The following is a 22,851-nucleotide window of genomic DNA, read 5'->3' as shown; positions in this document are numbered from 1 at the left end:
CTAAGCATTAAGTTGAAGCATTCCAAGACTCTCTGTCATTTATGACATTTTTGTAGTTAGCATGTCGGCTAATCTAATAAGGATGCGAGGGGACAACCGCGCAGCATTGTTAAATCCCTTGATTGGTATTTGTCATGTGGTTGCCATGGAGATTTATCGCAAACGTGTATGGAAGCTCTTGTCTCACTGATATTCTCACGTCACATTTCATTGTGGGCTAGTTTAGTCAATAAATGCAAAATAAAATAAATATATGTACAGTAAATAAATAAGTAAGTTAAATATATATATATATATATATATATATATATATATATATATATATATATATATATTGCACCATATGAATCGTAATCGATGCAGCAGATAATGAGGAATAACGTCATGTGTTTTTCCTTGCGATTCAATGCACGTGTTTATGTAAAGATGTACTTGTGTTCATGGGTCACGCTAGCAGGGCAGTGCTGAAAAGAGGCGTGTCCAGTAAGTGAGCAAATTTTGGTGTATAAAAGTGGATTTCCTCCTTTTCCGCTTGTCTCACTGCTTTCAGACGACTTCGTAAATCACAAAACCGCAGTCTGACAACTTCTCCGACACCGCAGGTAAGCATTCAATAGATTATAATTTACAATAGATTATTTGTTATCTTGATGCTGAATAGCAAGGCCATTAAAATAAAGTCATTTAATCTTATATGGATTAAAATGCAGGTGATTTATAGGGGTATTATTGGATAAAAGCTGTTTTCTTTACCTTCGTTCTAAAATGCATAACTAATACAGCTTAACCAATTGCGGCAAATAAATACAAAAACAAAGTAATTATGAAATATATCAGCCCTTCAGCATCATGAAGTGTTTTAAAATTGACTAATATAACACCATAAATAAAGTAAAACATCCAATTCATTTCTACGGTTGTGGTAAATATACTATTGCCGTAATTATAAAAACAGTCAAGGCAAATGATGTATACTATAATACATGATTTTACGACAGTTAAAATAGTAGTAAATCAAAATGTTGAAATAAGAACAGACAAAAAACGTTTCCATGCACCTGTTTCACTTATAAGTTTGTGAGCACAACAAATTATAAGTATTTTACCATATGATTTCTTTAGTTTCTTTTTTTTTCTTCTTCTGTAAAACAGAAAAAAACAAACTTTTAATGTGAGGATAATCATACTTTAGCTTTAGGAACACAGTACATATTATATTAAAAGGAAGTGATTTGGGTAGTTGCCTATACTAATATTTTATTTGAATGAATACATGCGCTCATCTTTATATTTTGACTTTGTAGGTGCACATTTTACAGCTAATTAAATTTGTAGTCACAAGAGCAAACAATGCGCTGAAGTCAGGACAGTCCAATTGTTGACTTGTCCTCGCACTCAATGATCCTCTGTCTCACGCGTGACTCACCAAACTTTCCTCGACTCGTTGTTAAATATTTTTTTTTCATGCCACCGCAGGAACATTTCATCAATTTATGGAAATCACCTGTCAGCCACACAGATGATACATTAATATTTATATTAATATATAATGTATATTTTTGCAGTTTAGAACAGTGGTTCTCAAATGGGGGGGTACTTGAAGGAACATCAGGGGGTACTCAAGATTTTAAATCAAACAAACATGCAAAAATCCTTTAGAAATAATGATTGAATTTATTAATTGTTTCAGGATAATATAAGTTTGTAAACAAATTTCATGTTCGGTAAGTTATTCAATTTCATGATTGTAAAGAAAAACAGATTGTCCCCCATACTAGAATGGTTTGACCCAACTTGTCATGTGCCCCCTCTCGTTACCTGTCGGGTTTATGATTTGTTTTTTGTGAACACATCTCTGCTATCATCCAAAAAGTTGAATATTTTATAATTATTTCTTTTTGAGAACAGGTCTGACACTGAAAACTGGCAAGTCTTAAATCCACCAGACCTACGTGTTTTTCAAGCAACCGGCATTAAGTTTTTTGCAAAAGATCATTTGTCAACAACTAATTAAACGTTTTTCTCATTGTAAAACAACTTTTAATTACTGTTATCTTCATTACCATAAACAAAACCTGAATAAATAAGACAAAGGTTTTCAATAAATATTGTCGCTACCGTTTGTAATTTAAAGAAATAAAAGAACCTGACATATATATTTTCATATTTTCGTTTTGACGTTTTTTTTTTTTTTTTTGAAGGAGCATCTTATTCCCAGGCATCATGGACGTAAGTAGCTCCCCGCAATGTCAGATGCCAGCACAGGTAAGAAGATTTGCTTTTTCCGTATGGAAATATAATTGTGGATGCTTGTGTCAATGTTGCGCCATCAAGTTGGTGTCGTCCATCCCGTCAATGGTCTCTTTGCCTCGTATCTCCATCCTGGCCCACGACCCCCCCTCCTCCTCCCCCCTTCAGCATGCTGACCTTCTGTGTGGCAGCTGCCCGCCTGGTTCTGCCCCTCAGACTAGCTCCAATTGGCCCGGACAGACATCCGGAACCGCTTTCCCCATGTGGCCTATGCAGGCCACCCAGCAGATCCAACAGACCCCGCCCATCCAGCAGATCCAACAGACCCCGCCTATCCAGCAGGTCCAACCCACCCAGCGGGTCCAGTTATTTATTTCGCTCGTTATTATCATCACTGGCATGAAAACTCAGAGAAAATCATCAGCTTCGTCAAAGTAATCGATAGCATGTGTGTTGTGTTCATGGGTCAGGCCCCGCAGGCTGCACCGTGCTGGACCGGGCAGCCCAACACCCCCTGCTGGTTGGGGACTCAACCTTTGCCGGTCTCCGGCCCCACCCCTCTTCCGGTCCCGCCTCAGGTCCTGACACCATCGCCCGCCCCAACCGTAAACACGGTTCCGACAGCGGCCCCGGCGCCGAGTCCAAACTGCCATCCTTGTTGGCCCGGCCAGTACCAGCCCGCCCAGCCGGTTCAGCCCCCTCAGCCACCGGTTCAGGCCCAGGTACCCTATCAGGTCCCTGCCGCATCTCCGGTTCCTGTGCCGGCGCCCGCTCCAGTTTCCGCCCCCGCTCACGCCCCGGCTCCGAGCCTCCATCCTTCTTTGCCGGCTTGGGCCGCCCATCCTGGTTGGCCTTACAACCCCGGACAACCGGGATGGCCCGGACAGAACCCCGCCTTGGTGCCTCAGCACTGGCTGCCGCCCACATCGGGACCACTAGTGAGTAACGACACAGAAAACATGACTTGTGTATCTTCCCAATCAACATTTTCCTCTGCTTTCTTTTTCGATCTTTAGAGCGTACCCTACAACCTCAACCTGGCCCGAGGCGTTTATGACAAGATGATGATGACCATCCTGGGCCAGATCAAACCTAATGCTAAAATGTAAGCAGTCCAGAGCAGTGCTTCTCTACTTTTTTTTTTCAAAGCTGTACAAGCAACTTGTGAATTTTGGGGGATATTTTCCAAAAGACATATCGTTTAATATCTGTTTTGTTTCAGGCCCGTTTGCCTAAAAATGGTGTTACTAATGACAATGTACATCCGTAAAATACATAACAAAAAGACATTCTGTTTTGCAAAGTAGTCATGAATTTAGAAATATGTTGCTTCATGTTTCAATTCACAATTTCCCACAGAGAGGTAACAATGCGTGCGCACCCACTGCAATTGCTCCCAACTAAAGCCACACCGTCCTTTCCAACTACAAAATGCACTATTAACAACAGCCAGAGGCGGCGCTAAAAACAAAAACAAAGCCAAACAAGGCACACATCTGTAACTGTCAAAAGATAAACTAAATCAATTCCAAAAAAGCCAAATTATTTCAAAGACCTCCTGCAGTCAGGTCACGGATCCTGGGGGGTTCGCTGACCCCACTTTGAGAACACTTTTTCTCACAAATTTCCACCTTTGAGGTGTTCAACAAGCACTGCATCCACAGGTTCACCGTGAACTTCCTGCGAGGCAACGACATCGCCTTCCACATCAACCCTCGCTTCAGCGAGGGGGGCAAGCAGGTGTTGGTGCGCAACCACAAGGTGGGCGAGCGTTGGGGTCCCGAGGAACGGGACCTGAAGGGACCCTTCCCCTTTGCGCTGGGGAGCCCCTTCGAGGTGAGCCACAGGAAGCGTCGCGAGACTGCCGCCCCTCCGAGTCTGATTGACTCTACGCATGACGCCCTTGACTGACTCCAGGTTACCTCTCCCCGGGTTGAATGTCACGCTAACGTATGGCTGAAAAGTTGGAAAGGGTTGGAAAGGCGTTTGGGAAAGCTGTTCCTAGATCAGGGAAGTGGCGCCCCACAGGGAGACACCTGGAGGTCAGTCACGGTCTCGCGTTGTTGTTCAAAAGCAATGGACAAACATTTTCAATTTTTGAAAAATAAGACAGTTGAGAATGCTTAAAGAAACAACCAATCACGGTTCCGCTTGCAAATGTCACATGACAAAACTCAGAAAACAAGTGAGCTACTGTGATATCATTTTTAGACAATGACCACTGACAAAATGTAAAAAGGTGGTTTTTGCGGGTAAATTCGTATTCCACAAAGACAATATTAGTTCAGCTATTTTTTCTTTAACTTATTTTGCCGGTGAATTCTATTTTCAAGGTTAAACAAGTGGGGGCGCTAATAAATATTAAAAGTTTTGGTGATGGAAAGGCTTAACGACAGCTTTTTCCTAAACAGTGCCATCTGCTGGACGATTTAAGTAACTGCTTCCTTGCCCCTCATAAAAAATGATCGCTGATTTGTCTGATTTGTCTGTGTTTCAGATGAAGATCTTGTGCACGCAGGACTCGTTCCGCGTGGCGGTCAACAACATTCCGTTGTTTGAATTCCGCCATCGCGTCCGCGAGCTCAACCAGATTAACAGAATCAACATCCTGCACGACGTCGTCCTCACTTATGTCAATGTGGAGACGCTTCCATAGGACCGATCGCCTCACAAATCGGTCATTGAACGTAACATATTTGCAGTTCATAAATGTGACAATATTACACGCTCCTCTCACCATGAAACGCACGCTAATATTATCAAATATAGCATATATATTTTATTTAGTTTTCAACGTGTGCATTGTACTTCATATGCACATATTGTGTATATTTGAGAATAACGAATAAATGGCTTCGAACAGAATGATGAGCTTCACATTGGCACAAAGAGTCACATTATGCGCAAGGAATAATTTTGTCCATGTATTCACTCCTCAGAAAAAAAATAATAAAAAAATGATAAATACACAAAGGATTACGAGTAACGTTTACAATTAATGTCGGGAATCAAATCCAGGGCTTCAAAAGATGTACCGCGGTTAACAATGAACTGTAGTTGGCCATCCTTAAAACTGGTGCACGTGCACCACTCATAATGATAATAATTATTATAATAATATTACATTATCACTACATTAAAATATCTTTACTGTTATTTCAAATGTTGATATAAACACTACTATATCTCTGTATCAAACTGAAAGAGAGCAAAGGCAAAAACTGCATCAAATAAGGCCTGGATGTCTTTGAGCGCTACACCGTATAAAAACAAAAGTTCCTCTTTCACATCTTGCTATCCAGCTTCCTCTCAACGGACTTTAAAAGAAGTTCTGCATATTGCTCCAACAGCGCCAGGGCTTTGTCATCATCACCTTTGGCCTCCGAGCTCCAGAGGGCGCTGTTGGACGGCCTGGAGCCCGGCAGCGGGTCCAGCTCGACCTTGGCCGATGTCAAGGCCCCGGACAAAACTTTCATCATCTCTTGACGAACTTCTTCCCTGCATTGTGGAGGGCAGTGAAGAACCTGCACACGGTAGAAACAAACAAACATTTGATTAAGAATAGGAAAATGTTTCGCTCGACAAAATGAGACAACCAACAGCTTTACGTCTTGAAAAAGTCAACTTAAAGTTCACCGCTGTACAAAGACGCACTGACCTCCGTGTAGAGCGAGATGGTTCGCCTCAGACAGCAATGGAGCTCACTGGCGACCTGCTTGCATGCATCCAAAGTGACCGAATCACCTGCAGAGTAAATGCATATTAAAAACGCAATAAATAACTCTAATATCTTAAAGTTAAGTCTGCGCACACTGTCGTGAAAATGTGAAGAGCTGTCCTAAAATCAATAGAAATAAGTCCGCGATTGGTTCCTGCCTCGCAAGTACAGTACAATACACTTACCGGCGTGACACTGCCAGGAGGCGACAGATGACGGCGACACGCAAGCGAGCGGCGGCCATCGCGTGGCAGAGTGATGACCAAAAGGGAGAGGAGGAGGAGGAGGAGGAAGATGGAAAGGAAAAGAAGCGCTAGAAAACGACAGGTCGGAAGCTGGAGGAACACCTGGATGTGTGAGGGGATGTTTTGCCACCAGGGGGAGCACTTCTTCGAGCGGGGCTACATCTTGAATGCTGGGGGAATATAAAGAAGTACGTTAGGACATCAGTGCTTGTACTCACGTTTCATAATACAAAGTCACCTTTCGGAAGCGGGCGTTCTCTTCTTCTCTGATGAACCTTGCACAAGTAAGAAGAATTGTCAATCCAAAAAGGAACCAATCCAAAAAAGCTGTTATACCAATAAAAGAAAGGGGGTTGGATTAAATCATTTTTTTTCTGCCCACTCACTTTTTAGGTTTGACTGATTTGAGACTAATATTAAGTTGTATAATGTTTGTACATTGCAGGAAAAAAATACTGGAAATTTCAGACTATAAGCCGCACCGGTATATGGAATGCAACAGCAAAAATGGGGCAAAAAAAACATTTTTATGCCACTGGTCACAACACATCAGATGTTCACGCAGAAAGACGGTACAACATATGAAGAATATAAAGAACCGGCCTATGGGCTGTATATTTGACACCTTGCCTTGAACAGAATCACGCAAGTGCTTTATTGGTGGATTGCCCCCTAGTGGCTAGTTAGAAAGAAAAAAAAACTGCAGATGAGCCGCACTGGACCCTAAACTACATGGCTCAAATCATGAGAAAAGCGCTGTATTGTCTCAGGACCACCCAGATGAAATGTAACTGCAGCCTTACCTGCGTAGGACGTGACATCACACATTGGTCCCACGATGGGAGAAGAAGCTTTGGTCGGACTTCCCGGACCAGAGGAACCGGCTTTCAGATCTAAGCAGAGGCTGCGTCGAGGGCTGAGAGGCTGCTTGGGCTGAGGGATGCGAGAGGGCGTCGGCGGGACGGCGGCGAGGGGGTGCCAAGGGGTTTCCGCTGCGTCCAGATCCCCCCAGGACCTACGAGTCTTGGGGAAGGGGGACAGGTCGAGGCCGAGGTGGACGCCCTCGCCCAGGGACGACGAGCGGCTGCTCTTGGCCATGGAGCTGGCCGTCGGGCTCATGTAGGAGCGAGGAGACTGCGGCGAGCCCGGCGAGGGCGAAGACACCAGTGAGGACGAGGACTTGGGAGGGTCTCGGTCCAGGAGGAGATACTGGGGTCTCTTGCGCCACTCCCTATACTCGCTAGAGGGCAGCGGTGAGCGAGGAGCTTGGAGAAGAAGAAAGCAGAGGCCATTTCATCATATATTATACAAAAACAAACTTGATTTGACATAGATTATTGATCTTATTTGTGTACATTAACACAATCAATTTATTATAAACTATCTGGTATGTTTTCTTTTTTGTTTTAATTACATTTATTTTCAGTGGCATTATCTGATATTTTATTCCATCCATCCACCAATCCTCATATAATTATGGAATTTTTTTTAGAATGTCATTTTAATTTGATCTACCTTAATGTATTTAATTTGCCTTGTGTTTTTTTCATTAAACGTGGACAGTTTTCTTTTTTTAACTTTATTTACTACTCTATTTCTGTCCATACATTCAAGCCAATTTTTATGTTGTTTTTATTTTAACTTTTATCTGCTGGTATTATTACATATACTGGTCATTTATATTTGTATATTATTATTTACATTATTATTTATTATTTATTGTTATTTTTTATATTTTTTACAGTTCATTATAATTCATTGCTTTTTATTTATTTATTTTAATTCATTCAATCTATATATTAATCATGTCATTAAACAATTATAGCATTAATATGTAGCTTTATTTTAGTTGCTCACTCTCTGACTGATATACTGCAGTGTGATTGGCAGCCATACTGAAATGCAGATGGTAGCGACATCTGTTCAGGGGCTGGGGTGCTTTTTTTGTCCAAATTGCATATGCTGTTTACAACATGCGTTAAGGACTTCTCGCTCCATTTCCTCAGAGAGGCTACTGACGTGCTGCCATTTTGGTTAGCAACATAATTTGGCCAGAAAATGTGATGTACTCTTAATGAATCGCAGTGAAAAGGTAACATACAGGTTGCAGTGAGGTTCTGGACCGACTGGGACTTATGCAGACTGGCGGGTCTCTCGGGCAGCGGAGGTCTGGATGGAGGCGTGGAGAACCTCCAAATGTGGGACCCCGATGTGCTCTTCTTATGGGGTCTCGGGATGAGCCTGGCGAGAGTGAAAGTGCGGCTACTAAACGCCGGATTTCTCTTCATCATTTTGCGACATCTTACCTCGGCTCCTGGATGGCGCCGGGAGACGTGGGGCTCTTTTCCTCTGTGGTTCTGCTCTGCCTGTTTTCCATCAAGGGGTGCACTTTGGACACGGGGGGCTTGTGGGAGGCTTGTGCTTCCTTTGACTGCACTTTGGAAAACAGAGGCCCTTCCCTGCATGCACACAAATCAGGATAATGAACTTGAAATTTTGTTATATGTGTTAAAACAGTCAATATGGTCTGACTGTGCTACATTATATTAGCAATTTCTCAAAAAGGGGCAAAAGGACACCTAGGGATGTATGAAGGTACTTCAGTGGGTACGGGAGAGTTCTACAGGGTTTCGGAGGATATCAGCAAAACTAAATCAACAACAAGAAGGCACATTTTTTTCTTTTCAAATTAAGGGCAAATGAATTGGAACATGTAGCTGCTTATTGCTATGTCGTGTTATGGCAACTCCTTTGCAAAAAAAATTGTCTTTCATTTGTTAAGTTTCACATGGATGAACAATGTCATTAGTCACGCAATTTTCCAGCGGATGAGCCAGAAATAATATAGATCACAGGTGTAAGGCACGGCCAAACACACTTAAAATTTATTTTGTCTCTCTGACTATAAACTATGACTACAACGTGGCACTCGATAAAAATATGATATAGATGATGTTATACAATATATCTTCTGGAAACAGATTTTATTTCATGGATTAAAAGTACAAAAGTGCCGTGAGAATAATCAGAAGGTTGAGAACTACTGCATTAGATTGTCTATGAAGGAAAAAAAATCAAGGTATGATAGCAAGGCGTACCTATTGTGATGTCCTCTGGCCAGGAAGCGTGAAGACATGCTGAGCCTCGGGACTCTGCTCGGTTCTGCTGCAAGTCGGACGACGACAAAATCAAAGAGGAAATGACAGAAATAATGAAAAAGATCTTCTACCTGTGCTGCAGGCATCTGCGAGCATCTCAAAGTTCTGCTTGAGGAAATCTTCCTGTCCGGTCTCATCCGCACCGGCCACCTTTGCTACCTCTTCCTCATCCTCTGAGCTGTCCAAGCTGATGGACGCGTTGTCTGCAAAGTTTATTGATGGGAGATTTAAGCGTTATTGTAATTTGATGATTTTTTTTTTTTCTTACCGTCCAGGATGCCATCAGGACTGGTTCCTCTGCTGTCGTATCCCACCGAGCAGGCGCTGTCTGGGCTGTAGCTGTCCTGACTCTGGCCGAGCACCTGACACTTCCTTTCAAGTGTGTCATCGCTGGTGGGAAAGGTTGGAAAATATCCTTCAATTTGTTATTTTTTTTGGTATACCTTCTTGACTTTTTCTGTTGGTGTCCTCATGCCCCCCTACCCCCATCATTTTTCCCCTCTGCTCTGCATGATGTGCATGCACTCGCGGCAGACAACGAGGCACAAAAAAACGAAAAAGAACAAAAAACAAAAATCTCAAAGATGCACTTAGAGAGATACTGCAGACTTTTAAATTGTGGCTTTCATCCATAATAGCAGGAGTGCACGTCATTTTTCTTCACGGATGCCAGGACATAGTGTTCACATTCACGCCACCAGGTGGTGCAGTAGCACTCTCATAATCAAAGCCTATGCGAGAGTTATTAACCTTTTAAATTGCTGTCATCATTTTCTTTAAAATCACATTACACACCTATTGGGTATAGATTATATATGGCGATTAATCCTGAAAAATGTTGCAATGAATTGGTTAAAATTTAAAATTGTAGTCACTTGACAGTGGTGAATAAATAATTACATTTCAGGAGCAAATACAGTTCCCTTTTTTTTGGTCTGTGTCTGATTTTTTAAGATATGATAAACTATGAAAAATAGTCCTCTTACTACAGTTTGCTCTTGTTTTGATTGTGAGTCTTTTTCAGAAACAACGTTTGGACAATCTGGTCAAAACAAACATTAATGAACCAATTTTTGTGTGTCAATGTGAATGGATTTTTTTTTTCAATTGGAACGACAGAAAAAAGAAACTTTTCGGCCAAAAGACAATTTAAATTGAAACAATAAATCAAAAACACAAAAATGAACCCGATTAGCTGGGCAATGCGGCAAAAGTTCCAACACAGTTCTTCATTTACAGTTTTCAGTTTCAGCCAAACATTTTCATATGGGTGCATCTCTGGGTGCATCTAAAGCAGCATACTTTGTAAACTGCTTTAGTTATTGACAGCAGTTTGGCACAGTTTGTGTACAAAGAAGATCCTACCTATTTTGTAGCGCTGCATCATCTTCTTTGTGGTCCTTGCCCAGCCCCGCCCTCTCAGCACCCTCCACGCCTTCAGACGACAACCAATTATAGCGAACGACGGGATGACAGAAGAGGTCCCTGTCGGGCTCGAGGAGGGAGGGAGTGCTACTGCATCCGTCTGCGTCGGCGGGATCCTTAGTAGTGAGGGTCTCCAGCTGCCTCAGGTCCAACATTGACTTGACCTTCAGTTCCATGGACCCCCTTCGACGAGACCAGCGACGGCGAGGACGGCGACTGCTGGTGGGTGTAGGTACAGCGGGCTGGAAAAACATGGAGGGGATCATATACATACACACACACACACACACACACATACATATATATATATATATATATATATATATATATATATATATTAGGGCTAATCACTATTAATCACAATTATTCATCCTCTTTAAACAAGCAGAAGGGTTATAAACAAGGCTTGATACTTACGAATAACAATAATAAACTAAATTAATTAATAAAGTAAATAACAATTCAAACAAATTCACCCAAGACATGGCAAAAATTTGGCGCGCAGGGCAACACAGCTAACTTACTTCCTGAGTGCAAACCAATGAAAAAAATAAGCCTACGTAGAACCAAGCACATTATTTACTTTTTAGCGCATTTTAACCAATTAGCAAGTCAAAATATCATTTTTGGTCATTTCAAATCAAATGTATTCCAACTGTTTACCAATCAGATTTTTCTAAATGTGTTTCAATTGAAACCTAATGCCATTTCACACTGGTAAATAATATATTAGGGTGAGAAAAGCTGAGGCTTTTGTCATGCAAAAATGTGGGAAACATTGCCCCCAGGTGGTAGTATGACAAAGTGCTTGATTTGATGTGTAATAAAAAAAAAGCTTGACTTTTTAAATGTTACTATCGCTGAGGATGTGCTTAATTAATCATGGCAGCCAATATCGTAATCGCGATTCGAAAAAAAGGTATACTATGCAATTTTGCTGTTTGTTTTCATAGAAATATTTCTGTGGTTTATTTAATGTAGCTAAAAGCAGGAAGTAGACATGGGATGTTCTCCCTTCAAACCTTTGGCGGCTCCCAGTCGCGCGCTTCTTCCGAGCCGCCCACGTCTTCTTCATGGCTACTGCCGGCGGACGCGTTGTTGCCGGAGTCGTCTCGGCGCTCGTCCGAGTCTAGGTGGGCGGCGCCGTCCTCGTCATCGCGCTCGCTGTCTGAGGAGAGGCCCGCCAGAGCGGGAGCGCTGTGCGCCTCTCGCCTGCCATCGTCGTCACAAATTAAATCAAGGCTAGGCGGAAGTAGGTTAACGGGAGGGGAAAAAAAAAGCGGGGTCACCTGAAGGCGGCGTTCTTGAGAGGCTGACGGAGCTGGAAGAGCTTCTGTCGCATGCTGATGGTCAACTCCGGAGCCAGGCGCCACACAAATATGCAGCTATGACGTGGATACGCAGTGTGTTATTCCAAGTCATGCTTTGTCTCACGTGGACTGAAATCAGGTCCTCACCTGTCCCCTGACACGCTGATCAAATGCTTGCAGTCGTTGGTGAACCTCAGACCCGTCACAATCTCTGAAATACGCAACAAATGGGCTTCACGACTTACTGCTGATCAAGTCAAATTGAGGAACTTATGTTCACAATTTCTTTGAATTGTCAAAATGAAACATTTTGTTCAAGAAATTTCAACACAACATTGTGGGGGTTAACACCTAAATGCATATGGGCTGGAATTGATGAACGAGGAAAAGTTACAGTAAGTGTGACAAAGTGTATGTGTGTGTCCGTGGGTGTGCTTATGTCTGAGTTTGTGCGTATGTTTGTGAATTTGTGCCTTATTGTATGATGTTTATGTTTGTGTATGTGCGTGGCATCCAGTGCGTGTATATGTGTGTGGGTGTGTGTTTGTGCCTGTGTGTACTCATGTCTATTTATGTGTGTGCCCCTGGCTGTGCGATATATGCTTGAGACTTTGTGTGTCTGACTTTTTGAGTGTTTTAGTAAGTGTGTGTTTGTGCATGCCATCCCATATGTGTATGTTTGTGTGGATGTGTGTCTGTGCGTCTGTCCAAATGTGTATGTGTTTGTCAGTGGGTTTGTTTGAGTGTGTTTTTTCATGTCTATGTGTGCGTATATATATCACATCCTGTGTGTGTTTGTGTATACTGAATGTTTGTGTGTTTGTCAATGGGCCTATGTGTTTTTTTTTTTGCTTGATTGTCTTCGTCCATGTGCATGTGTGTGTATGATATCCTGTGTGAGCACGTTAGTATGTTTTTGTCACTTTTTTCGATTTGCGTGTGTGTGTTTTCACGTGAGTGTGTGTCTGTTTATTTCTACCCGTGTGTGTATGTTTTGTGTGCCTGTCTTTTAGTGTGTACTGTATATTCATGTTTGTATGTCATAGTATACATTTGTGTATTATGTGTATATTACCCGAATGTCCAAACATGGTGGCGACACACTCGCCAGTGCGGAAGTCAAAGACGCTGATATTTTTGTTGGAGCAGCTGGCGGCCACGTACTGGCCCGACGGATCAATCTGAACCTGCAGCGTCACAAAAAAAAACACACAAACTCATCAGCCATTTTTTGTAGGTAGCCAATGCAAAGCTAATGTAATGCTCAGGAGGTTTATGTTACATTTTTGAAGTCGGAAAATGGGAAGTAAACAAAAAGCTGGCGGATCCAATTTGATTGCCGTTCAGTTGTCCGGGCCCTTTTTTTTCCCCGACTTTGAAACTCATACCTCTCACTTTTCCTGGTGATAAATTTCTCATTTCCTATCTTCCTGAAATGCAGCTTTACACACCCTGAGCAAGCTGCCGTCATCGCTGAGCGATCCCTTGTACAGTTTCTTCTGTTTGCCATTGGTGATGTTGAAAATCCTGTAAACACAAAAGCTTGTGACTTTGAGGTTTCCGCTGTGACCTTGAAGGAAGCGCATCCAAACGCCACAAACCTGATGCAGCGATCCTGGCAGCCAACGGCCGCATGCTTACAGCCGGGGTCCACGGCCATGTCGTACAGTGTGCTCTTCCTCACCGTGTGGTGGGAACGCCTGAATTCGGTTCCTCTATCGCTCTGTGGCATCATATTTATGATAGAAACGTTTGTACATTGTTTTATCTTCTATTTGTTATTTATATGCTTTATATTTCAATTTGATTACAATTTAGTGCCGTTTCCTGTTTTCTAGCAACGCTTTTTTTCTTTTTTTTTGCTAAAGGTCACAATAGGGCTGCACGATTATGGCCAGATCAATAATCACGATTATTTTGGTCAATATTGAAATTACGATTATTTATTATGTTTGGTCAAACATGTCTATTTAGTGCAATTTTTTTAAACAAGCAGTATAAAAACAAGACTTCAAGGCTTACAAATAATAACAATAAACTAAAATAAATAAGTTAATATTAATTAAAATGAATAAATTAATAATAAAACAAATTCACATGGCAAAAATTTGTCTCACAGCTAACTTACTTGCTGAGTGTAAACCAATAAAAAAAAAAAGCAGACTAGGGAACGTTGTTCATTATTTACTTTTAAGCAAAGTTTAATCAATTAGCAGTCAAATTGTCTTTTTCGGTCATTTCAAACCAAATTTATTGCAAATTTTTGCCAATCGTATTTCTCAAAATGGGACTCAATATTAGGAATCAGGTGAGAAACTCAACACCATTTCACACTGGTAAGTAATATATTGGGGAGAGAAAGCAGACGGTACGGTCATGCAAACGTGTGAAACATTGCCCCCTGGTGGTTGGATACCAAAGTGCTTGCGTTGACTTGTAATCAAAAAAAGTGCTTGACTTTTTAAATGTTAATATCGCCAAGGATCAGCTTAGTTATTCGTGGCAGCCAATATCGCAAATAAAATTTGATTAATTGTGCAGCCCCACAATCCAGCGACCAACATACAGTTCCGTAGAACAACACACACATTCATGTTCTCATAGAATGAAATGTGTGTATAATCTCTTTTGCGGCTTTAGTAGTTACCTCCAACGTCTGTTGACAAATGTTGAAAACAGCGTTGGCTCTCATTAAGCGCGCTGTGCGATTATGAGGATGCTGGCTTCAGCTGCGCTGAGAGCTCTATAAATCTTAGCGGCCACTAACAAGCGGTTGTTTATCACGCTCCATAAAAGTTAACGTTCACACAGTCGTCCAAGAAGAATGAACGCGCAGAAAAATGGATCCTGATTGGAAAAGGCTTGCTGCTCCGTACTTTATGCTAAGCTACTTAAGGCAGATTTAAGACCTCTTGTAGGTGGGCCACGTGTATGCGTGTTTGTTTGTGCGCTTACCGTGTGTGCCGTGCGGAAATAGATGCTTTTATCTGCCCCACAACTGATCAGCCTCACTTTTCCGTCTGTGGCTGGAAGAAAGAAAAAAAAAACGTATGTAATTAATCGAATGATGTCCACAATGTGGCCAAAAGTATTGGGACACAGTAGTTCCTCAAAAGGCCTCTTATTAATAGATACCCTTTTATCTTTTATTTTTGATTTACGTAGTTTTAAATGTAAACACAAAATCACCAAATCACATCTATTTCAATTAGAAATCTTTTGTTACAATTCGTTCGGTGTAAGAATACGGCCTATGTGAGCACACAAAGTCGATAGTCATGTATTATTTAAAGAGGCGGCACAAGAGAACAGGAAGCTCTCCAGAGACTCACCGGCGAAGCGTACGGCCGTGATGGAGGACGAGTGCTCATCCAGCGTTTGCACGAGGCCGTAGTCGGAGGCGGCGTCCAGCACGTGAATCAGGCGATCTCTGCTCGCTGTGGCCAGGAGCTGCAGACCTGCGTGTCAAACAATTGAAACAATTTCATTTGTGATTGGGGAGGGGGAAGGAAGGAAGAAAGAAAGAAAGAAAGAAAGAAAGAAAGAAAGAAAGAAAGAAAGAAAGAAAGAAAGAAAGAAAGAAAGAAAGAAAGAAAGAACGGACCTGTTTGTGGCTTGCTGTACTCCAGGCAGAGGATTTCGGCGTCGTGAGCTTCCACTTTCAGAATTTCCTCCATGCTGCTGAGGTTGTGAACTCTAAACCAAAAAACACAAAACCGGGCCATGATGGCCGGATCAGCGGTGTTTTTCACAATATTAGGCACACCTGGAGAACCCAACAATAGCAAGCAGAGCCTTGAGGTACAAAATAAATTCATTCTTTGAGCATGCATGCATCTCAAATCATCCCCCACCATTGAAATCAATGGAAAGGCAATTAATCTGTTCCAGCCCTGCCTCCAATAACCCCCCAAAACAAGTTTTGTAACCTCACCTGAGCATTCCGTTGCGGTCCCCGGACGCCAAGTGTTTTCCATCCGGGCTGACGCAGATGGTGCGAACGCCCGCCCTGCTCTCTGCCGGTTGCCCATCCGCCGGTTTGTCCGCGTTGCTCAGATTTTCCGCTTCCTGCAAAGCGGCCGTGCTTGCGCTTGTGTAGATGATCTTAACGAGGTCCTGTTCCAACAACAAAGCGAGACCTTAGTAGCATCTTTTTGGTGGCGTTGTATATGTGATCGTTTTCTATTGAAGTCCAACCGACGTTGCTGAGGATGTTCCGAGGATGAACGCGGGCGCGCTCGTCCACGTGCCACAGTCTGATGGTGCTGTCGGCCGAGCAACTGAGGAAGGCGCCGGGCCAAAGACTGGCCGCCATCTCCCCGGGAATATTGGGAAACATCTGGGGCGTATGATCATGTATAGAACAGTAAAAAATTAGAAGACAAATATTGACATGGCAGCAGGTAAACAACAAAATTGGCAGCGCTAATCTGATTGGAGCATATTAAATATAAGGAATAAATAGAATAAAATAATTGATATTTTCATTGATATTTTGTATTGTATTCATGAAACGTTTCCTTTTTTAAAAGATCGTAGCTTGACCACCCATCGTCTTCACAATTCTTCCACAAACAAGCACATTTTTTCCCCCTTTTGTTCTTTTTTTCCACAAAATGCAGGTTTGCTTACCTCCAGGTCCCAAACACAGGCGGCGTGGAAGAGGGCCGAGTGGACCTTCGCCACCCGGGTGAGGTCGGCGACGTCCCACACAAACACGCTGTGGTCGGCGTACACACAAGTTAGCCAGCGGCTGACGGGGTCGTAGGTTACGGCCATGGCGTCCGGGTAGCGGGCATCCGTCCGGCCGCCATGTAAGTGACTGCAACGAGAGAAGACAGTCCAGGTATTGTCCAATCGGCGCTTTAATTGACGCGCTCTAATCACCTGGCTTGGGTGACGGACGCCACATCTGATCCGAGGGGATGCGGCCGAGGCAGCGTGCAAACAAAACGTAAATCCAACGGGCTGAAGACTCGCACGGTTCCATCAGCGCAGCTGCAGAAGATCCGGTCCCAGGACAGAGACAGGGATTGGGCCATGCTAGTCTACACAAGAAGGGTGGAAGAAAGGTAGGAAAGGATACGACACCTTTTTAAATTTTTTATTTTGTCTTACCTGCAGGTCAACCCACTTATCCAGCATCCTGCTGCTGTTAAACTCACACAGCAGGCCGGAGAACGTAACACAGAAAGTGGAGTCAGACATTTGGCCCCGCCCACAGGCCACATCGCAGAAGAAGTTATTCCTCAACTCGCCCAGCAGACCCGACCGGCCCAGAAGAGGCACCGGGGTGCTGACCTAAAACGAGACCTCGGGATTTGTCTCATTGCGTTCCAAAACATTCAAACAAACTCAAGTGGGCTTGAGATAGACCCAAGCGTGATTCAAACAAATTAAAGCATGTTTACGGTGAAACTAAATATGAGTTAAACAAACTAAATTATGACTGAAAAGAAGAGATGTACTCAAGTAGAATTGTGATGTTTTGATAAAATCCAAGATGCTAGGGTAGTGTGCTAGCAAAGTACCTTACTAGCCTTGCATTGGTCCAAATACCAGAACTTGACATGTCTGTTTCCCACGGTGACAAAGTAGGAGCTGTCCTCAGAGAAGGACAGTCCCGTAACCTTGCTGGACACCTTGTTGGCGGCTATGACCACGTCTTTCTACGATAAAAATTCACCAACACGTCAGACTCAAACGCTAATATGGTGTGGTCTCGTAGGTAGCCAGATTTATGCGTACTTTCCACGCCCAAACGTTGACCATCATGTCATGCTGGTTGCCCACGCTGACGACGTGTTTGCCATCGGGCGAGAAAGCCACGCAGGAGACGCCGTATTCGTGCTTTTGGAGCTCAGCCACCTGCCGGCGCTCCGACACGTCCCACAGTCGCACGGCGGGAAGATGGCCGCTCTGGGGAAACAATCGCTCCATATATTGAAGCCTTTTATTTTGTTTTAAGCAAAACATTATCAAATAAAGGAAGAGAATATGATCAATATGAGCCACAGCACAATTGAATTATATCATAATTTTATCATAACCTGCTAAGTTTTTCCTTCTCTCAGCTAGCAAACTATTTAGCTAGTTAACTGTGCTTGTTATTTTGCAGCGGGAATTACAATAAAGAACACTGTTAGTAAAGAAAAAGAGCATAGTGCTAGAGATGCTATCTCCGTCGTGCCAATACAGCGCGCATGTAAACATAATGGAGTCTGCGGCGCTCTACTAGGTTTCAATGTCAAGGCTGGGTGTCGAGATATTCTCTGGCCGCACACAGTTACATGACTTGTAACCCTCTCAAATCTCTCACTCGCTCTCTCTGTAAGGGATCACCGAGCTATTTCCACCGCCTATCGCTTTAAAATGACAAAGTCAAGGTCAGAGCTAATAGGTGAGTTAGGTCGTCCAGCATTGAGGACGCCACAAGGGTTGGCTCACATACAGAAGAGACCATGCAATACAGGAGACAAGACACGGTTATGCTAATACATATATATATATATATATATATATATATATATATATATATATATATATATATATATATATATATATATATATATATATATATATATATATATATATATATATAAAGTTTGCATGTTCTCCCCATGCCTGCGTGGGACCTCTCAAATTGTCCTTAGGTGTGATTGGATGTGTGAATGGTTGTTTGTTTTGGTGTGCGCCGCCTACTGCCAGGTGACAGCTGGGATAGGCACCAGCATGCCAGCGATCCTAGTATGGAATATAAATGGATAGATCAAATTAAAATCGACTGAAGCATGCTTGTCTAGCTATGGGAAAAATGTTTTTAATCCATAAACAAGCCATGGCAATATTCAAATGCCTACATAATGCTTCTGTACTCTGTAATCGGCCCAAGAAAAAGGGATGATGTAATAATCCTACATTTTTAAGGGAGGGAAAATAGGAGGACTGAACTTTGCTCCTGCACACACACACACACACACACATCTTCTTTAATCAGCTTTGATTGGCCGGTTGGCAAGCCTCAAACCAATCGTTAGGAACACGGAATCCTTAATCGAGCGGCTGTACATGTGTGTATAAATCCTGTAGGGGATTTTTTTTTTCAATGAAACCACAGCATGAATGTTATTTGTGTGGTCGTACAAATTTCAAAACACGGTTATTCTAACTCGATAGATGATGAACTCATTCACTACCATTAACGCCCATATACGTCAGTTGGTACCGGGCTGCTTGCGACGTAGTTAATAGATGTCGACTGGCAGATTCTGTCGTGACATTTTCAACGAATGCTTGTTTGTCTCTATGCCTCGCAACCAATCTAGGGCACCTCTCGGCCCAAAATCCACGGGGATAGACTCCGGGGAAGTTCCATTAGTGTGCAAATCAGATGATAAGCGCCTCACCTCGCCTGTGACCAGATATTTGCCATCCTGGGAGAAGGACAGAGCCGTGATGGTCTTCCTGCAAGGAGCAATATGAGATGTATCCATCATGCGTTAACCTGACACCGCGGTCATTTCAATGCAAAGAAGGTTACCTTGACGCGTTGATGAGGTGTTGCTGTCGATTCTTTCTGGGGTTCAGCAGTACCGCGACGCACCTACGCGATGCACCCGCCAAGTACGCAAAATAAAAGAAACATGAATGCGGATTTATGTAATGTAATGAGAGCAATGTTGCTAATCTGCTATTAGCATTCTTCTGCGTATTGAAAAAAAATGGCAGGATGGATTATACAACACACAAGAATACTGCCTAGAACTGCAGACTAATTGAAATAAAAAAGACTTTAGAAATGGTTTCTTTCATCAGAGAAATTAGGCTAAAATGATTGAAAAAGTAATAGATCTATAAAGTGATTGCAAACTAGATATGCATGCTATGTACATGCTAGCAGGAATGGATTACACAGCGCACTCATGGAACATTCTGCTTTAAAATGCTGACTAATTTAAATTTTAAAAAGTATACTTTGTAAACTTTTTAAACTAGGATGGAACGATCGCAAAAGTTGTAAAAAGTCAATGAATTGCTTGCAGGCTAAATATGCATGCTATGTACATGCTAGCAAAGCTAGCATATACTGATATATGTTTGACCAAAACAAATTTAAATGGGATTAAAACAAACTCACAATATATATATATATATATATATATATATATATATATATATATATATATATATATGAAAATTACTAAAGTATAATTAAAAATCATTGACATGTAATAAAATGAAGTCAGGTACAATTTAAACAAACTAAAGTTCAAACAAGCTTCGGTACGACTTAAACAAATTCCGATAAGTGATGACTTGATAGAAGTGTATATTTTAAAAAAAAGTGTATATTTCAAACTTTAAAAAACTAAGCATTAGTCAAATGAATAATACTCCAATGAATAAATTCCAATGGAATAAAGACAGAATTATGAACACAAATTCAATTACAATATATAGCCCAAGTGTGAAAACAAAATCATTTAAACATATGACCGATATGAATAAAATAGAGATTGAATGAGCTCAAGCATGATTAAAAGAAATTTTAGTTTAGTTAAGTATCATATGATGGAAACAAATAAAACTACGATTAAAACGAACTAAACTACAAGATACTTCCTTACATGTTGATGATGCAAACCTTTTTTTAAGAATAAAATTCATTGAATCCATCTTTTTTTAGGCTCAATGTATGTTTAAATATATGTTGTTTTTTTTTATATGTAGAGATGTCCCCCTCACCCTGCAGGATAAGCCACGAGCCCAGTTTTGGGGTCGCAGGCCAGGCAGCTGTTGCTCAAAGCAGTGATGCCCAGAACCTTTTCCAACGTCACCTGCAAAGGTGGTTGAAATTTTAACAGTGACGTTACAGTAAAAAAATAAAAAAATAAAAAGTCGGATTAATACTCAAAATGTCATAAAAATTCAAATGCATTCATTTTAAAAGTGACTCCACATTTTCTCTTTCAAATAAGAATTCAGATTTTATTATCAGAATTTTGACCACTTGAAATGTTCACTTTAAAGCCGGAATTTTTACTCTAGATTTACAATAATGAAGTCATTCTGAGAACTTCAAAAATTTGAATTCTAGTAATAAAATAATATCTCAGAATTTTGACTTTAAATTCAGACATTTTCTTTCAAATGGAAATTCTGACTTTGTTTTTCAAAATTTTGACTTCAAAGCCTGAATTCTGTGAATAAAATCATAATTCTCACTTTTGATTTTGGAGTGAGAATTTCTATGCTGCCTAGAATTCTCACTTTGAAGTCAAATCCCGGCTGTCAAGTTCGAATCCTGACAGCCTTATTTTCTTCTTCAATGGCCTAATTCTCTTCTGTATATTTCGATGAAAAATAATTCAATAAAATAATAAACTAGCATTATTTGCCTGATGAAAGATGTATGCATAGTGAAAGCGTTCCATGTATTTTATGAAAGCATTGCTTGCAAATACAAGGTAAACATAAGAACAAAAAAATGACTTTTTAAATATTACAAGCGTTTTAGTTCATTCGACTATGAACGGTACATTTGATTAATATTTTGTATTTTTTAAGCTCATGACCCGGCCCTTCTGTCCATTTCAAAAATCAAACGGAAGCCCTGCTATGAAGTCAGCGTAAAAAACGTCTACGTGCCTTGCCGGCCAGGTCGTCCCCGGCGTCCTTCCCGTATTTCCCCGACGGCGAGCTCAGCAGCTTCCTGATGCGGCTCTTGATGGTCAGTCCATCCCCAGGCATGGCGTCCAGGGACCTCCCGCCGGCAATGGCCTTCAAAACAATCGATTGAAGGTTTCCTCTCCGGACCGTGAGGGGAAGGAGCCTGCGGCAAAGTGGGCCAGCCTTCCTGCTGCCGGGACATGTGGACGCTTAATCTCCTGAGGGCGCTTTAGCCGCCGGCCCGCCTGTCGCCTCGGCCGAGCCCTCCGGGCCTCGTGATTACATCAATGGTGCCGTTTGTGTCTAATTAATTGCCTTGATTGGATTAAAGGCACAGACAGAGGAAAAAAGACAGAAAGAGGATGTGGATTAGGTTCCTATAGAGTACTTGAAGGAACTTCAGGGGTGCTTGAGATTGTAAATCTAACATGCAAACATCCTTTCAAAACGATTCTAAGTTCATCAAACAAATTTTATGTTCAGTAGGTTATTCAATTTCAAGATTTGAAAAACTCATTTCTTTCTAAACTTGAGAAACTACTGTCAGGGATGGGAAGGGATAACAGTACAGTTACTGTATGATGTTTCATCATTAAGATTGAATTAAATGTGTGTACTGCAGTAATGTCTGTCTTCAATATGTAAAGTAAAAATACATTTATGAAATTCAAGTACACTCATACACATGCATGAAAATTCTGACACTATTTTGTTGTTTTTCACTTATCCCAGCGGGGTCAAGTCCCCAGTAACGAGGGATTAAAAAGGAGGGATAACTGCATTTGCCAAAGGGAAATACCTGGCACAAATGAAAATGCTAACAAGCTAAATGCATACAAGGCAGCACTATATAACATAGAAGATAATGAACATTAGCTAGCATGTTATTCACAGTCGCATGTTGTTGGATCAACAAAGAAAACATTTTGAGGCATTTTATTATAAAGGAAAACATTCTTAAAAAATAAATGACAACTTACCCATGGGTCAGAGACAGAACAATGTGTGAGTCGCCAAGTTACTGTTCTCAACTCAAGACACGCCATCCTTCCTCACTAAAATGTATTATCAACAAC

The 22,851-nt window shown here is 41.7% G+C and overlaps 2 protein-coding genes across 6 annotated transcripts; one reads left to right on the top strand and one right to left on the bottom strand.

Moving 5' to 3' along the window:
* The first annotated feature begins 500 nt into the window (after window positions 1–500).
* Window positions 501–5,226, top strand: LOC148407249 (uncharacterized). Of its 3 annotated transcripts, XM_088403183.1 has the most exons (8): window positions 542–602; window positions 2,202–2,229; window positions 2,335–2,592; window positions 2,721–3,188; window positions 3,267–3,355; window positions 3,915–4,086; window positions 4,168–4,292; window positions 4,748–4,895. In XM_088403183.1, exons 2-8 carry the CDS (start codon window positions 2,224–2,226, stop codon window positions 4,749–4,751), a joined length of 1,122 nt encoding a protein of 373 aa, XP_088259309.1. In that variant the 5' UTR covers window positions 542–602; window positions 2,202–2,223; the 3' UTR covers window positions 4,752–4,895. The 3 variants fall into 3 exon arrangements, with proteins under 3 accessions (XP_088259310.1, XP_088259309.1, XP_088259307.1); XM_088403184.1 differs by lacking the exon at window positions 4,168–4,292 and having other exon boundaries at window positions 501–602; window positions 2,202–2,265; window positions 2,419–2,592; window positions 4,748–5,226; XM_088403181.1 differs by lacking the exon at window positions 4,168–4,292 and having other exon boundaries at window positions 546–602; window positions 4,748–5,226.
* Window positions 5,007–21,988, bottom strand: LOC148407248 (mitogen-activated protein kinase-binding protein 1-like). 3 transcript variants are annotated; one of them, XM_088403178.1, is made up of 31 exons: window positions 21,755–21,988; window positions 20,852–20,943; window positions 19,647–19,709; window positions 19,513–19,570; window positions 17,855–18,025; window positions 17,638–17,775; window positions 17,225–17,407; window positions 16,994–17,154; window positions 16,739–16,928; window positions 16,308–16,445; window positions 16,041–16,222; window positions 15,711–15,802; window positions 15,439–15,564; window positions 15,062–15,132; window positions 13,708–13,829; window positions 13,558–13,633; window positions 13,182–13,293; window positions 12,254–12,317; window positions 12,086–12,181; window positions 11,819–12,008; window positions 10,737–11,038; window positions 9,640–9,761; window positions 9,443–9,574; window positions 9,312–9,378; window positions 8,520–8,672; window positions 8,315–8,454; window positions 7,017–7,478; window positions 6,452–6,488; window positions 6,154–6,383; window positions 5,909–5,994; window positions 5,007–5,774 (listed from the first exon to the last, which is right to left on the bottom strand). In XM_088403178.1, exons 1-31 carry the CDS (start codon window positions 21,854–21,856, stop codon window positions 5,535–5,537), a joined length of 4,398 nt encoding a protein of 1,465 aa, XP_088259304.1. In that variant the 5' UTR covers window positions 21,857–21,988; the 3' UTR covers window positions 5,007–5,534. The 3 variants fall into 3 exon arrangements, with proteins under 3 accessions (XP_088259304.1, XP_088259306.1, XP_088259305.1); XM_088403180.1 differs by having other exon boundaries at window positions 6,316–6,383; XM_088403179.1 differs by having other exon boundaries at window positions 9,312–9,375.
* Window positions 21,989–22,851: the final 863 nt, after the last annotated feature.

This window comes from Hippichthys cyanospilos, chromosome 20 (genome assembly GCF_059441005.1).
Source record: "Hippichthys cyanospilos isolate Australia breed blue-spotted pipefish chromosome 20, RoL_Hcya_1.0, whole genome shotgun sequence".
NCBI lineage: Eukaryota > Metazoa > Chordata > Actinopteri > Syngnathiformes > Syngnathidae > Hippichthys > Hippichthys cyanospilos.
This window is presented reverse-complemented; position numbering and strand designations above follow the sequence as displayed.